The sequence below is a fragment of the Scardinius erythrophthalmus genome (genome assembly GCF_964197995.2).
Source record: "Scardinius erythrophthalmus genome assembly, chromosome: 8".
NCBI classification, from domain to species: Eukaryota; Metazoa; Chordata; class Actinopteri; order Cypriniformes; family Leuciscidae; genus Scardinius; species Scardinius erythrophthalmus.
This window is the reverse complement of record NC_138228.1, coordinates 6436735-6453193: the sequence shown is the minus strand read 5'-3', so window position 1 is coordinate 6453193 and position 16459 is coordinate 6436735. Positions and strand designations below refer to the sequence as shown.

Below are 16459 nucleotides of genomic sequence, written 5' to 3'. Positions count from 1 at the left end.
TGTGGAAGCCTATAGATGCCACTTCAGATGCAGATTATGTATTACGTTTAGTGTAAACATTGCACGCAAGTCTAACTATGCCAATATTAATAACACTAGGCTACTGGTTCGTCGCATGAATCGAACGAAATGCAGCCGTCATCATCTGTGCAGCAACAGATCTAAAATGAACTCAAGTGACTGTAAAAGTGTGTTTGTCGCTCTGTCCGAGGTTCTGAAACCAGATCACGTGACGCCACTGCCTCATTCAGCAGTGAGCGCGCGCACTGGTTTATAGAGAATTTCACGTGAGAACGCGACAAACCATCACTCGCACACACTGAAGCCTACTTCTCTCCGCTCCCCGAGTCACAGAAGAGCTTACGGGAGGCATTGTGTATCTTTTTCCCATAGCTTGAGCACAGTCGACAACATTACGATGGTAGACTTTGGCATTCTTCGTTTTTCTCTGCGCTTCTTCCGTACTTCATGCCAAGGCGGTGATTGCAGTGGATGGGCAGAACGTGCCAGGCTTCGTTTCTAATCCAGAAAGTGCCCGTCTGCTCGGGGATCTCGTGCTAAGAAGATGTAAGGATCGAAACAAGCCGTCCCACCCCCCCGCCCCAAAACCAGCATCTTCTACACAAAAATGCAGAAGGGAATTCGACTTAATGATGGTCATGTCACCTACCTGGGTCTTTTGGCAAAGAAAGATGGCACGAGGCGAGGCTGTTTAAGCAAAAAGAGCTCAGACAACACAAAATGGCACACCAAGTGGTTTGCTCTGTTGCAAAATATGCTTTTTTATTTTGAAAGCGAGTCCAGCTCGCGACCTTCGGGATTATACCTGTTGGAGGGATGTGTGTGTGACAGGGCGCCCTCACCCAAACCTTCACTATCAGCCAAGGAGTGCTTAGAAAAACAGGTAGGCTACGGAATGACAACTTCTGTGCATACTTCTGTAATGCTGATATAGACCGTTAGAATAGAGTTACTTTTGGGGCAGGGCAACTAAAAATGGGTATTTTCTGTTTCCAGCCAGCAGCGACTAGGGGGTTTGTTTTATGCGTAAAAATGATGAGCATGCGCTCGAGACAACCAACAATTTTACCACCACCAGGCAGCATCTACTGCCTTGCTCAGTGCTCGGAGATTATTATTATTTTTTTCATCTGATATTTCGTTTACTTTTTTCAAGTAGGGTTTCTCTGTCATATCTACTTTTCTTTGGAAATGAGCATCTTTTGAGCGACATCACGTTAAGTTACAGTTACATAATATCCGTATGATTATTGATATACTCACTCTTGGGTCACATATGGACAAACCCAACCGTTGGTTTACATTTTTCAAACCCAACGGTTGGGTTTGTCCATATGTGACCCAAACATGGGTTGAAACAACCCAGCATTTTTAGAGTGCTAGATTTTTGTGATTACATAAATTATAGGCTAAAGTAATTAGCCAACAAATATTATATGATTTACTTATTAGTCATTTAAAGGCTTGGTCCAAGCAGCAAAAATGCTGTTATCATTTAGGCTACTCACCCTCAATGTTTCAAACATGACTTTCTTTCGTTAGTGGAACTCAAAAACAAACGACAGCTTCAGTCACCACTCACTTTCATTGTATGGAAAACGAGAAAATAAAACCGAATCGTGACCGAGTCCGTAACATTGCCTTGCATTTCTCTTTGTCTTTCACTTAAGACATAACATAAGGAGAGGAAATGACAGAAGTATTTTAAGTAGGCCTATTACAGCGGTTTATGCAGTAGCTAAACATAATTGTCAGTATCACGCTAATGGTAGTCAACAGTTTACCGACGTTAATATCCGTTTAGCTTTCTAGGAAAAAATGGATCTTATTTTTCAGCGTTTCTCCTCAGAGACATTTAAGTTTTGCCTGTTCCGCTCTCTACTTCACACAAGAGAGAAAATGACGCTAGAGAAGCACTTTAAAAACCTCAGAGTCGCCATCATGCGGAAAACTGGCGTAGAATCGCAGTCTGTTTGACGTATTGATTTAATTCCCGCGCTGATATTAATAGCATCCTACCTTGGCAACTGCGTCTTCACAACGTGTTTAATAACAAATCGCTTCCAAAACTAAACTTTATGTTCACAAGACACTGTTTGGGCGTCTGGAAAGGTGTTATGTATGCAGCATTTTTATGTTCTTTGTTCGTGTTATGATCCAACCATTACAGAGACGCTGCTGATTAGGCTAAACCCAGTGATTCCTTCAAATATGTCAGATATGTTAAAGTAGGCCATTTAATGTGGCCTAGTTATCATTGAAGCGATAATGTTTTGTGCCATCCTTGTTTGATTTCAGAGTGATTAGGTATCAACATTTTTACATAATATGCTCCTAGCCAAACTTAAATGTGCACTCCACATTTTTTTTTAGGCTATTTGTTCAGATGTGATAGCTCGGTAAATATTTACACTGAATTACACTTTTGACAAATAGGATTAAAATTATATGTGTCATAACTAACATGAGAAAAGCGGCTTTAGTCTATGTGGAAACTATTCTACATGGTTGGTCTTCAATGGAGCCCCCCATGTTGAGATCACATGACCAGCAGTGTCATGAAATAAAGTTCAACAGTGCCCGATCACTTTTTTTTAGATGCCTTGGTTCAGCAAGTACTTTCTCCTTTGGGGTTGAAAAATGTTTTTGTTAAAAGCCATGAACCATTCCAGCCAGCTACAAGGTGAATCACAATACAAACTTTAATTTGAAGCAAGAAATGTTTGACAATTGGACAAAAAGACACCAGTACAAGACTGCGTAGTTAATGAGGGAAAGTACAGTGGCCGAGAGGGCTCAACATGCTGCAACTGAAGAAAACACATGCAAATAGAAAAAACACCAGTTCGACAACACATGTACTGCAAATACTCACAATACAACCAAATACAGAAACACACTGCAAATACTCACAATGCAACCAAATACAGAAACGCGCTGCAAATACTCACAATGCAACCAAATACAGAAACGCGCTGCAAATAGCATTTATTTTGACCTGGTTTTAACTATGAATTAAGCAACAAAATGTATTTTCAATAACCTTAAATGTTATTTAAGTAAGTTAGTAAGTTACCAGCTTACATAACTTTTCTGTATTTGGTTGCGTCATGAGTATTTGCAGCACGTTTCTGTATTTGGCTGCGTTGTGAGTATTTGCAGTGTGTTTCTGTATTTGGTTGCGTTGTGAGTATTTGCAGTGTGTTTCTGTATTTGGTTGCGTTGTGAGTATTTGCAGTGTGCTTCTGTATTTGGTTGCGTTGTGAGTATTTGCAGTGTGCTTCTGTATTTGGTTGCGTTGTGAGTATTTACAGTGTGCTTCTGTATTTGGTTGCGTTGTGAGTATTTGCAGTGAGTTTCTGTATTTGGTTGCGTTGTGAGTATTTGCAGTGTGTTTCTGTATTTGGTTGCGTTGTGAGTATTTGCAGTGTGTTTCTGTATTTGGTTGCGTTGAGTATTTGCAGTGTGTTTCAGTATTTGGTTGCGTTGTGAGTATTTGCAGTGTGTTTCTGTATTTGGTTGCGTTGTGAGTATTTGCAGTGTGTTTCTGTATTTGGTTGCATTGTGAGTATTTGCAGTGTGTTTCTGTATTTGGTTGCGTTGTGAGTATTTGCAGTGTGCTTCTGTATTTGGTTGCGTTGTTAGTATTTGCAGTGTGCTTCTGTATTTGGTTGCGTTGTGAGTATTTACAGTGTGCTTCTGTATTTGGTTGCGTTGTGAGTATTTGCAGTGTGTTTCTGTATTTGGTTGCGTTGTGAGTATTTGCAGTGTGTTTCTGTATTTGGTTGCGTTGTGAGTATTTGCAGTGTGTTTCTGTATTTGGTTGCATTGTGAGTATTTGCAGTGTGTTTCTGTATTTGGTTGCGTTGTGAGTATTTACAGTGTGCTTCTGTATTTGGTTGCGTTGTGAGTATTTACAGTGTGCTTCTGTATTTGGTTGCGTTGTGAGTATTTGCAGTGTGTTTCTGTATTTGGTCGCGTTGTGAGTATTTGCAGTGTGTTTCTGTATTTGGTCACGTTATGAGTATTTGCAGTGTTTCTGTATTTGGTCGCGTTGTGAGTATTTGCAGTGTGTTTCTGTATTTGGTTGCGTCATCAGTATTTGCAGCACGTTTGGTCACGTTGTGTGTATTTGCAGTGTGTTTCTGTATTTGGTCGCGTTGTGAGTATTTGCAGTGTGTTTCTGTATTTGGTCACGTTATGAGTATTTGCAGTGTTTCTGTATTTGGTCGCGTTGTAAGTATTTGCAGTGTGTTTCTGTATTTGGTTGCGTTGTGAGTATTTGCAGTGTTTCTGTATTTGGTCGCGTTGTAAGTATTTGCAGTGTGTTTCTGTATTTGGTCACGTTATGAGTATTTGCAGTGTTTCTGTATTTGGTCGCGTTGTAAGTATTTGCAGTGTGTTTCTGTATTTGGTTGCGTTGTGAGTATTTGCAGTGTGTTTCTGTATTTGGTTGCGTTGTGAGTATTTGCAGTGTGTTTCTGTATTTGGTCGCGTTGTGAGTATTTGCAGAGTGTTTCTGTATTTGGTTGCGTCGTGAGTTTTTGCAGCTCGTTTCTGTATTTGATTGCATTATGATGTTTTATTAACAAAGTTCGGGAGGAGCACGTTCAGATAATTAACCTAATTAACACAAGAGGAGCGCATTCAGTTAATTAACCCCATTAACAAGATAAGAGGTTTATATACAGCAGACTTCATTGACAGTTTATCAGCATCCCTTCACCACACCATCTCCTCACTTCTAGTTCTAACTATTCCTATCACAACCAGGGGGAGTACTCTGGGTTCGGGCCAAAATCCCGGACAGCACACCAAATATGCATAACCTTTACTCTATTTAATGTAAGTGTGAACTCGTGGCGTGAAGTGAGTATTTGCAGCACGTGTTGTCAAACCGATTAAGATGATTTCTTATTTTGCTGGTGTTTTTTCTATTTGCATGTGTTTTCTTGCAGCGTGTTGAGCTCTCTCGGCCACCGTAAGAACGAACTACAGTCCCATTAAGCATTTCGAATGACATAAATTAAAAAACAATGGATGAATATAAATGCTTCATATAAATGACTATGAATTTTGTAGTTTGAGAGTGTGCTTGTCACGATTCTCTGATTGGTTGAGATTTATTTGCAGAATCATGGGTTAATAGTTTTTCCACCAAGAATTAACTGTTCAACATGATTATTTAAAAAATGTTTAAATAATGGGCTAATTGCGTCAACATTTATCTTTGATTAAAAACCTCAGAGCTCACGTCTTTCTTTAAAGCTTTGTAAGTTATAATTAAAAGTGTATTCCCCTGTGGAAAAATTAATGGGATTTTTACTTCCTGACCTTTATTGAAATATGGACCTGGTTACTAATAATAACAATTATAATTTCAATAATAATCATTTCACTTCATAAACCCCTTTTCCAATGTTTACAAACTATAAACCTAAAAGTATGGTATGGATCAGCATGTGTGTTCCGCCAGACAGTCCAAAAAGAATCCGTATGAGTGGAAAAATAAAATGTCCTCTCAAGCGGTCCGTGCTGAAGTGATGACCTGCAGCTACACAATGCGAGGACAAACGGCAGGACGTCAAGTGGTGGCCATGGCCGACACACCACCAAATGTCTACGTCTAAGACACAGCCGCACTGCATTGAACAGGGAGAGAGATTTCGACATACGGTGCACCAGCACGTACCAGCACCAACAATGCATACAGTTTGGTGGGATGGAGTCCAAGGATGTGGACTTTATAGATGTGTGCAAAATGTAAAAGATTGAAAGCAGTTTAAACCTATAGGTGTCAGTATAAGAGCCAGTGAAAAACAAAAACTCAGTGCACCTTTAATATTCAGCAACCTGATGCGACAGTGACTTAATCAGTGCAGCCATATGGCAATCTGAAGCATACACTATTTATAATAGTTGTTCATGAAACAAAATCTCTAAAAAACTGCATCAGTTCTTCCTTGTTTTACAAGCACGTCTTTTGACTACAAGCCAGTGGTGGAGACTTGCATAGCTGAAGATGTTTTACCTTGGTTAAACCTGCCTAGCTGTGTCTTAAGACTGCAGTCACAGTGCTTATATGTGTGTGTGTGTGTGTGTGTGTGTAAGGACCGCAATTCAACGTGAGTCTTGGACCTTCCTGTGAACAGCTGTCCCTGTGCTGACAAAGCAGGATGCGGCATGGAGTTTGATGCTGTGCATGTCTGTCATCCTCTGAAGAACAGAGCGTAGTGAGAGCAACGCTACCTCACAATCAACGACTCGGTGTTAGACTTCACGCACGCTTCACCTCTTATATTAGGCATGCAAACTGTAACCTCATTCAGTGTAAGTCATTTGCATGAATAATTTACCCTGGCAAGCTTTGTGTTTTCACTCAAAATGCATAAATGTAAGTTACCTGCCATTTTTGGTCAGGTTACCTCTTGAGCAGAGCAGTCTAGATAGATACTTTAATTGGTCTTCCACTTGTATATATACACTTATTCACATATTTAAAGTGTAACTGCTGATTTTCAACCAGCTTTGTATTGTTAAAATGTCGGTAGTATATGTAAATGAACAATGTTTACTCGTTCTCTGTGTTACCTGGACTGAGAAATTTACGTTTATTTGTCAGCGAAAGTCACACTTTTGATGCAGCTTGTTTCAGCCACAAAATATTTTTTTTTTACTTTTTAATCTCACAATTCTAACTTTTTTTTCCGCAATTGCGAAATATAAACTTGCCATTGCAATTATGCCATTGCAGAACAGTTATTGTAAGGGTAGCTTTGACACAGACACAGTTCGTAGTCATCCAGTTTCAAATGTTGACTACAAACACGGAAGTATTCCAGATTTTCCGTCGCTGCATTGTCTCCATATTTTTGATTCTTTGCAGCCTTTATCCACTGCCTACAACGCGCTGGATCCTTCACTGGAAACTGAAAGTAACTCTCTCTCACTAAGCGTTTACTCTTTGAATTCTTGCACCCGACAACAATACAAGTCAACAGCATTATGCCTAAAAGTTTCCTAAGAAGTATTTCCTACTAAAGCAAGGTGGTATTTGACTCTGGTAAGCGTATACATAGTAGACTGGTGGGAGTGGTCTTGGACAGCAACATGCCCAGTGCATTGTGGGTGTTGAAGTTTTTCTAAGTATTTGGCAAAAGGAAAGACAACCACCTTTTTTTCTCTGTTTTCTCTATTCAGGTAGCACCGATTTCCTCTTTCTTCTGTATAGGCAGACAAGTTTTAATGAAACCCCTTTAATGAACACATAGCAATAATTTTAGATAATAAAAACATTAATCAACAGTCATTATTTTGGTTTAAAATTCACCCATTCTATTTTCTAAATGCATGTTATTGATCTTATTGTGAATGATTCATCCATATTTTTTATTTTATTTTGGCTTCTCTTTGGTGACTTCTTCAATCATTGAGTCCCTTGTGTAGTTAAATCCCTACAGTACAGTAGTTCCTGATTATTACCTTCATTAGATCAGATCTAAAGTCTGTGGTAGACCTAATGAGGTTCTTGTAACCTCTGATAATCTTAATGTAGTATTTGTTCCATATTCATATTTAGCTTTATACTTTCCCTCTACTTCTCCAGGTGTGCCAACTCACTGAAACAGGAGCAAAAAGTGGGACGCTCTAAGAAATCTAGAGTTTGGCAATACACAGGTGTGCAGGTGTATATTTACTCGCTTTTTTAGTGAAAAAATCAGCCCAATTCAGTCTGGGATGTACAGATTATAATTTGTGTACAGACCAGTCTCCACATCTTTGCTTGGAAATTTAAATTTAATTTCCAATTAAATTTGTTTTGTTTTGTGTGTGTGGGGTTTTTTTTTTTTTTTTTTTTTTTTTTAGATTGCAGTGTTCATGGCTATTCTCTAATCTGAAAAAGCACTTGCTCAGCACAAAGGGTTTCTGGGCAATCTGCGTACTGGCGTGCTCATCACAAATTTGCGTTTTATTGAAAACCATCCTGCTACCTTTTCTTTCATTGTCATTGTATTTACATAGCAATCACTGCTCTACCATTCATTTATAGGCCCTTCTTTAATATATCTGCATTTGAGCCCATGGTTCCTATGGCAACTCCTATTTGCATGAGAAAAAGAGTGGTTGGAGGGATGGTGTGTGTGTGTGTGTGTTGCGGGAGCATGTAGCAGTGCGTTGCGCCTCCTTCATTAATGCTAACGCTGTTTGGGCTAAATTTGTTCTGTTCAGTACCTCTGAGGGGTCAGGGCCCATTTATAGCAAAACACTCATCTCTCTTTTGGGAACAGTCGCATTTCTGCAGCTCAACAGAATGAGCGAGTGCATGTAGACTTACTGATGCTTGCTATTTTGGTCTCCTTGCAGATTGCACTTGCATTAGTGCTCAAGACAGACATAATACAGTTTGTTCTTTACAGAGGAATGGGAACATGAAGAATGATGAAAAAAAAAAAAAACGGCATACACCCTGCTAAAGCTGTGCGTTATGGATTTGACTTGTAACAGAATCACAACGGTACACTTTTATTCTTTTAAAAGCCATTTTCTTTCCCACAACCATGGTTCACTTCATTTAGCGAAGGCTGACGTGACAGGTAAGTAACAGGTTGCAACAAAAAGGGAGATATGGTTGTCTGATGAAAGAATCTGAAACAACCTGTCTGAACTCATTCATTATACAGCAACTTTCATAATGTGTTTTATTTACAATTCATTTGTTTCATTTACGCAGACTTATAGATAACTGTGATCATTTTTGAATGTCATATCCTTTATTTGAAGCACCCTGTCCTCCATTATCTGACTATCTGACTTGTCACTGTTTTCTGATTTGTAAGCTTGCAAGTTGCAGCACATTTGGTTCGACATTGCCGGTTTATTCTGTCATTAATGAGTTTTGCAAGCATTTTTTTTTTTTAAATTGTTCTTCAAACGTCCCATATTGTGGTTTTAAAGCACTGGATTGATCTCCCAAAAAAAGTTAGCTTTATCGTGTGTGCATGTGTGTGTGTGTGTGTGTGTGTGTGTGTGTGTGTGTGTGTGTGTGTGTGTGTGTGTGTGTGTGTGTGTGTGTGTGTGTGTGTGTGTGTGTGTGTGTGTGTGTGTGCGCTCTCAAAAACAGTTAGGTAAGTAAATATACATGACTCATCTATCAATTGAAAGGATAAAGCCAGCTTTGAGTCTTGACCTTGCTCATGGAAAGGAAATGGTAAAAGAAACAACATACTTCAACCATTACAGTATGTCATATATCTAACAATATGACATGTCTAAAAGATGAGACCCATTAATCACTGCTTTTGTGCAGAAAACTTGTGTATCAATGTGATCAATCCCTAATTCACCCAAGATCAACCACAACTGACTGTTTGCTCCACCTTAGTTACTGTTGTTCGCTGAGTCAAGCTTTACAGAAAGTCACACAGGAATGAATTGATGAATTTTTTGTGATAGATTTCTCTCTCTCTCTCTCTCTCATTTTTAGAGTAAAACACCAAGATGTCTCATATTGCTCTACAATACTTGTCACCTACATCAATTTACCTTGGAGTAAATGTGTGCTTACTGATGTTATACATGTTCGTTTGTGAATGAGAAGTGACACAAAGTCTAATCCAAGGGATGCACTTCTCAACATTTATTTAAAAAAGAAATCGTTTTTTTGCCTGTGCAAGTATTTTTCTTGAATAATAAGTTTTTTTTCTGCACTGTTTTCCAAATATATTATACAGGGATCTGTGCATTTGGACCTGAAATTTCTGCTTCCAGTGGGTCTCCACTGCATGAGACAAAAGACTGTGATGTAATTTAGCAGCGCTGAGGCGTCTTGAAGGTCTGCCATGCAGCAGAAATGGAGGTTGTTGGGGATTCAATGCTAAGGCCTGGCTTTCTGAAATGAAGAGAGACGGGTTGCACATACAGAGCCATAGCCACTAGCGCACAGAGTTGCTAGGTAACAGGTAGCATACAGTTATGTAATGCGCCATGCTCCCAGTTTACGTGTTTTATGGTATTCCTCTGGAGAGATGGAGCTATCTCAGGCACAGGGAAGTTTCCCTCAGACCCAGCAGAACTCTTCACGCACTCGCACTCATCAGTCCGAAAGATCAGGGAGGTGTCTGGTGTTCCTGGTGAAATTATGCATGGTGTACTATGTCATATTTGCACATGCAAAGGAGTTTTTGTTTGTATTTTATGTTGTACCATCCTGAGATGCTGGGCTGCGGCCACATTCAAAGCTGTCAAAAAAACGTGTTCGCAGCACAAAGACTTGTTGTCATGTGTATATGATTTGTATTAATTTGTGCCAAATGTCTTCAGCTCCTTGGCAAATGCACAATGCAGTTCAAAGACTGGACTCTATTAAGAAATTATTGCAAAATAACCCGAAACAGGGTAAGGACCCTGCACAAAACGGGTGGTTTTGTATCACCCTGGCATTATCCTTTTTTTTTTTTTGATAAATAAATATAAATAGATATATTTCCAATAAATGCTGTTATTTAGAATTTTCTATTCATCAAAAAACGTATAACAGCTTCCACAAAAAATTATTAAGCAGCACCACTATTTTCAACATTGATAATAATAATAAATGTAGAGAAGTATAATAAGAAACGCAGCCTTGGATAGATACGAGTCTTCACAACTTGAAGAACTTTTGTATTCGGTCGCAGTGATTTTGCCAAGTAAGGCATGTACCTGGATCGGCATCTTTTCAACAACATTCCTATCCAAAAGCATCGTCCTAACCCTATCCCTACCCCTAAACCTAACCCTACCCATAACTTATCCCTAAAATCAGAGGGAAATGATAAGTGATTAAGAGTGGTGTAGAAGCTCCTAATCCTCTTTGTAAGCCTAAACTTGGCATTAACTGTAAACCTATCCCTCAAAGCTGATTGGTTGATTTCTGTTCTGTCTGTTTTACAGTATTATTTCACTGTCAGCTTCAACCATGAGAATCAGAAGGCTGTGGAGCTTCGTACAGAAGACGTTAAGGACTGCGATGAATGGGTGGCAGCAATATCACATGCCAGGTGAGCAAACTCTTTCAGTGATTTTAAGATCATATATAGTCTCAGATGTCTACTTCAGTGCAAAAAGGAAAAGAGATTAAGTCACTATGTTTATTATGCACACGCCGTGAATATTTCAGAAATCCACTGAACGTGTATTTACAACTGATTTCTGTAAGATCACTCCTTATTCCTTGGATTTTCCCTGCTATGTTGGGATGTGCTTAGGGATAAGTTGAGTCAGACTAGAACTTGCCTACAGAGAGAAAAAGGCCGTCTTCTCATAATGACAGAGTTCTCTGCTTTTGTTTATGCTTCCTATGCTGTTCCATACACAGCTTAAATGTGATGGGGGAAATGAATACAGAGGAGGATTTTTTGCGAAGTGGACAGATTCCATGTCTCATTATCTATAATTAGCCTGAAGCTTGTTTAAGCAGTCTTGGATGTTGTAGAGGTTCTGCTGGGAATATTGTTTATTTTTAGTAATGAACTTTGAGTTGAATTCTCTGTTGGGAGCTAACAAACAAAGCACAACATGTTGTGTCATTAATGACAAAGAGTCGTAATGCAGTCAAGGATTTATGTGCATTTTGATATGGTTTTGGTTTAAGTTCATGTGAGAGTTAAGGCATAAGGGTTAACCTTGTTAAGAGAGATAATGCATATTTATATACAACACACAGTATAACTGTTTAAAAAAATCTATTTAATTTTTATATGGTGGAAGTTTTAATTAAAACAATAAGTAGATCAGAAAATGGTTTGGGCTTGTTGGTTTCTAGTTCATCTAGTTGCATGAACCGACTTATAAAAATGATGGTTGGAGGTATTTTGCCATATATTATGCAGTTCTTATAGAAATGTTCTGAAATTGAATAATGAATCACTATTTTTCACTAATCACATATAGTAACCCCATTCATAGGGATCCGCAAAAACAACTAAAAACGCCATATGATGTTTTATTAACAAAGTTCGGGAGGAGCACGTTCAAATCAAGTAATCAATCAACTCATCAAACAATTACCATGTCTACCCTATCAGCATGAGAGGAAGCATATATATATTCACTCTGTCAACTCATCTAACGTCCTTGACAGTTTTCAGCATCCCTCCACCACCCCGACTCCTCACTCTTGGCTTGTTCTTTCACAGCCAGGAATACGGGAGGAGTACTCTGGGTTCGGGCCGAATACCGAGCCCGGAGCCCTCTCCTCGGACAGCACGCCAAATACGCATTTATTCTATCTGACTTATTTGTAAGTGTGAACTCGTGAAATTAGGGCAGTAGTTGGCGATGTCACTGTGTAAAGAACCACTACATGCCTATAGACTGCATGCACATGAGATCATCATTTTCACAAATTTGCGTTTGTGTAGTTTACACGGAGATGTTAACGTTTTTCAAAACTTGCACTTTGAATCTCATTTTCAAAAGTTTGCATTTTCAGGTCGCCAAAATGCCAGTAACGTGTAAATGAGCAACCAAACCACGTTTTCAGTTTTTAGATGAAACCGGTGTCGTGTAAACGGCCCATTAAGACATTCGTGTTATTGTTGGAAAAGGCATGACTTGCATTGAATTTAAGGGGAAAATATAGCAACAGAATTCACATATTTACAAAATAAGGGCACATGAATGCCAACAGTGGGAAACTACATTTCCCATCATTCCCTGTGTCAACTTCAATCACACACCTAATGCAGATTGTTTACTCTTAATTTTGATGAACTATCACTAAAAACACACCCTGCCTTTGTGAAAAACAGAAAAAGAAATATGAAATTGCCAAACACATCCATATTATTAGTGACTTTTGTCATTTATTTCACTAATTTATGTAAAGTTTATCAAAAGTTTGAGGTCAGTAAGATTTTTTTTCAAAGAAAATATTTCAGTACAGCCTTAAATTGATCAAAAGTGACTGCAAAAACATTAACAATAATTGATGTTGTAATGCTGTTCTTTTGAACATATGCATCAAAGAATCAAAAATGATAAAATTGATAATAATAAGAAATGTTTCTTGAGCACCAAATCAGCATATTAGATCAATTTCTGAAGGATCATGTGACACTGAAAATCCAGTTTGGACATCACAGGCATAAATTGCTATTTAAAACATTAAAATAGAACATTTTATTTCTCAAAATAGTTATTTCTCAATATTTCAATGTCTATATTTCTCAGTATTTTTGATCAAATAAATGCAGCCATTAGTGAACATAAGAGACTTATGAAAAAAATTTTTTTATAAAGCCTAAACTTTTGAATGGTACTGTATGTTTGGCTTGTTTGGTTCATGCATTGGGTTATTTCATCAATTAAGCATCAAAAAAACTCATTTAAACCCCAACAGCTTCACACCGAAGTTTTGCGGATATCAAACAAGACACACTCAGAAGAATCTCTTTCATATCAGCAGGTCTAGTTTATTTTGAAGAAGAGCGGGTCTTGTGTTTGCAGTGAGGGCGTTCTGGTCTCAGTCTGTACTGGAGGACTATTTTGGCTGTTTATCTCTGGATGCCCTGCAGCGGTTCTAAATCTGTGTGCATAAACATGAAGGCGTCTGGATTTGCTTGCTGTTTTGAGATAAGCGCTGCTCCAACAATTCTGTTTAATTGTTGAATTTGAGCATTCACAGTTTGCTCTGATAAAGTGTGTGCTTATGGGGTTACTTGTTAACACTGTGCCTCTGCTAATGAGCTTTATTTCTAGTGTAACGTGATGTTTCTCATTGTGTGGAGTGTGTGCGCACTCATGTTTGTATTTGTGTCCTGAATGCCTTTGTGGATGGTTGTGTATGTGTGCGTTTGTATTTATATATGTGTGTGTGTGTGTGTGTGTTCTGTGTGCAGCTACAGAAACCTGGCCACCGAGCATGAAACGCTCATGCAGAAGTACCTCCATCTACTCCAAATCGTGGAGACCGAGAAAACAGTTGCTAAGCAACTTCGACAACAGATAGAAGATGGGGAGATTGAGATTGAACGTCTAAAATCAGAGGTAAAATTTGTAATTCAAAGTGCTCTAGGGATTGTTTATCTATAATGAACATGCCAAAATCCAGTCGAATATATCAGCAATTTTATTGCATACTGTATCAAGATGATTCTGCCTCTCAGAGCTGAAAAAGTTGTGGGAAAAGTGCAAAATATATGCAAAACTACATATTTTCTAAATCAGCTAGTCGATGCATTTCCTGAACAGCTAGTTAACTAGTTTGCCTAAGGAAGCCCTGAATAAATAGTCTGGTCTCTGAACACGTTTCAAAGGGGACGTTTACATAAGATTTGCACAACAGAATGCAGGGGTTATTGCCAGCGTTATCATCATTACTAAAAATGACAATGAAAAAAAAAATGAAATAAAAATATTTTCTTTAAGTGAAATAAAAAAAAAAAAAATAGTATAACTGCAAAAACACTGAAACTAAAAATTGTTTTAGCACTAAATTAAAGCAAAAAAAAAAAAATAGCCAATAGTTTTTTATAGAGGATATATAGTAACATGCATTGTTACAAATATCCTGCAAAAACAGAGGCTGTGGTTGCCAGAAACTCACTATAAAAAATACATTAACAGTGTTTCAGGTATTACAGGATGGCATATTGCTGCCTGTATATTTTATGACTTATAACCGTAGATTTCATCATTCAAGTGATTTAAAATTAATATAACAGTCTTGAACTACCAAAATCTGCATTTGATACTGATAACCACCATAATAATACAGGTGGCACAGTACAAATCACATGATGAATCAGAGTTCATTGTTAATGGACTGCACATAAGACACAAACATACATATACAGACAAAATACCATCAGGGTAACACACATGAGACTAAAATAATGTAATACAAAACATAACAACACTCTTAATATACTAATGTACTATAATGATAATAATGGGGGGAAAACTATTTAAAAAAAATACATACAATACATATACTTCCAAAACCCATACATTTTTACATAATTTTTCAGTAAAATTACATATAATGCAGTGTTAACCCATTTACATTTTTAGTTTGTATGATAAAGTAACATACGATTAAGGTTAACAGGTTTTTACTGTAGCTTTTTTTTCCTGTAAAAATTACCAACATTTTTTAAGTGTGGGGTTGCCGTTTGTAATGCCTGATCAAACAGAAACATATAATGCATATAAAAATGTATGATTGAAGATTATAAGCTAAGATAACAGGTTCATTGACTAACAGTGTGCAAAATTCAGACATCGATCGGTTAGTATGCAGAACTAGAATTTACTGTAAATATATTAAAATGAAAAAATATATAAATAATATAATATATGAAAAAACTAGACTGTCAAACTTATCAACTAGTAGTCAGTTGTCGCATGACTAGTCTATCCTTGTGACCTATATTACATGCTCATTGCTTTTCTGAAAAGGAAAATGATAGAGAGAATGAAAAGTGGTGCGAGAAGCATTTGGTTTTCAAGAGCTTTCTCCAGACTACTTTGCACTTCACTTTGCATCTCAGCTCATAAAAAACGGCTCTCCAGGAGAACTATGATCCCTGCTGTATTCTTCATCAGCCAGATCAAATAGTCATTTTACTTTAAAGTGCAAATGGAGCTGGGTGTATGAAATGGTGTGCGAATATGCATGACCCCAGATGTGTTGTGTGCGTCGCATCCTTGGTCCGCAGCATAATACACTCTTTCAGCCCGCGTCCAGTAAATGGAGCACTCCCCTTCAGACTGTGCTGGCCAGCTCCCACCTCTTTTGTGTCCCCAACGAATCCCTATTAAATTGCAGGGCCATGTAATAATTTGAAAGTTTGTGCACCCTAATCATCAGAAATCACCCAGAGTGAGTGGCATCCGAGAGCTTTGATAGGGTGAGCATTTGTGTCACACTGTGCTGGCACTGATTTGGCCTGGATCACTTTGTCAGCATGCCGGGAAACAGTGAGGGAAGGAACTTTTTAACAATGGGAGAGTTGACTGCCATTTTTATCGCTGTTTTGTTACAGATTGCAGGAATGCTCAAAGACAATGAGAAGATTCAGTCGAATCCCACCACTGCACCTAGTGATGATGATTCTGAGATCAAGAAAATCAAGAAAGTAGGACTGGTTTTCAAAACACACAATAATTCTGTTCCCAAATCTTGTGAGCTGCCTATATAGGTGGCATCCTAACCATCATAGAAGTGACTGATTTAAAACTCAAACCTGCATTGCTGGTTTTGCCAGTGGCGTCCCTACTACGTTTCGTTTACCATCGAAATGATTTCAAGCTTTTATATTAAGGTACAAATCTTGCATAGTGTGCCTTTTAAAATGTATTAATTCAAGGATTTAAACAATGGCAGCTCTTAAGTTGCCTACAAGCTTCACATTAAAAACATAAAATGTCTCTAGTTTGTGGAGCAAATGTCTTA

At 38.1% G+C, this 16459-nt stretch overlaps 1 protein-coding gene across 2 annotated transcripts in view; it reads left to right on the top strand.

Annotated features, from left to right (window-relative positions):
* Positions 1-628: 628 nt before the first annotated feature.
* Positions 629-16459, top strand: part of rasgrf1 (Ras protein specific guanine nucleotide releasing factor 1) — a gene marked incomplete at both ends in the record, with an annotated part of 40871 nt that continues 25040 nt past the window's right edge. For both annotated transcript variants that reach the window (XM_081372052.1, XM_081372051.1), the window contains 4 exons: positions 629-904; positions 10954-11060; positions 13902-14049; positions 16050-16142. In XM_081372052.1, coding sequence (XP_081228178.1) covers positions 629-904; positions 10954-11060; positions 13902-14049; positions 16050-16142 — 624 coding nt within the window. The remainder of the gene's footprint in view (positions 905-10953; positions 11061-13901; positions 14050-16049; positions 16143-16459) is intronic.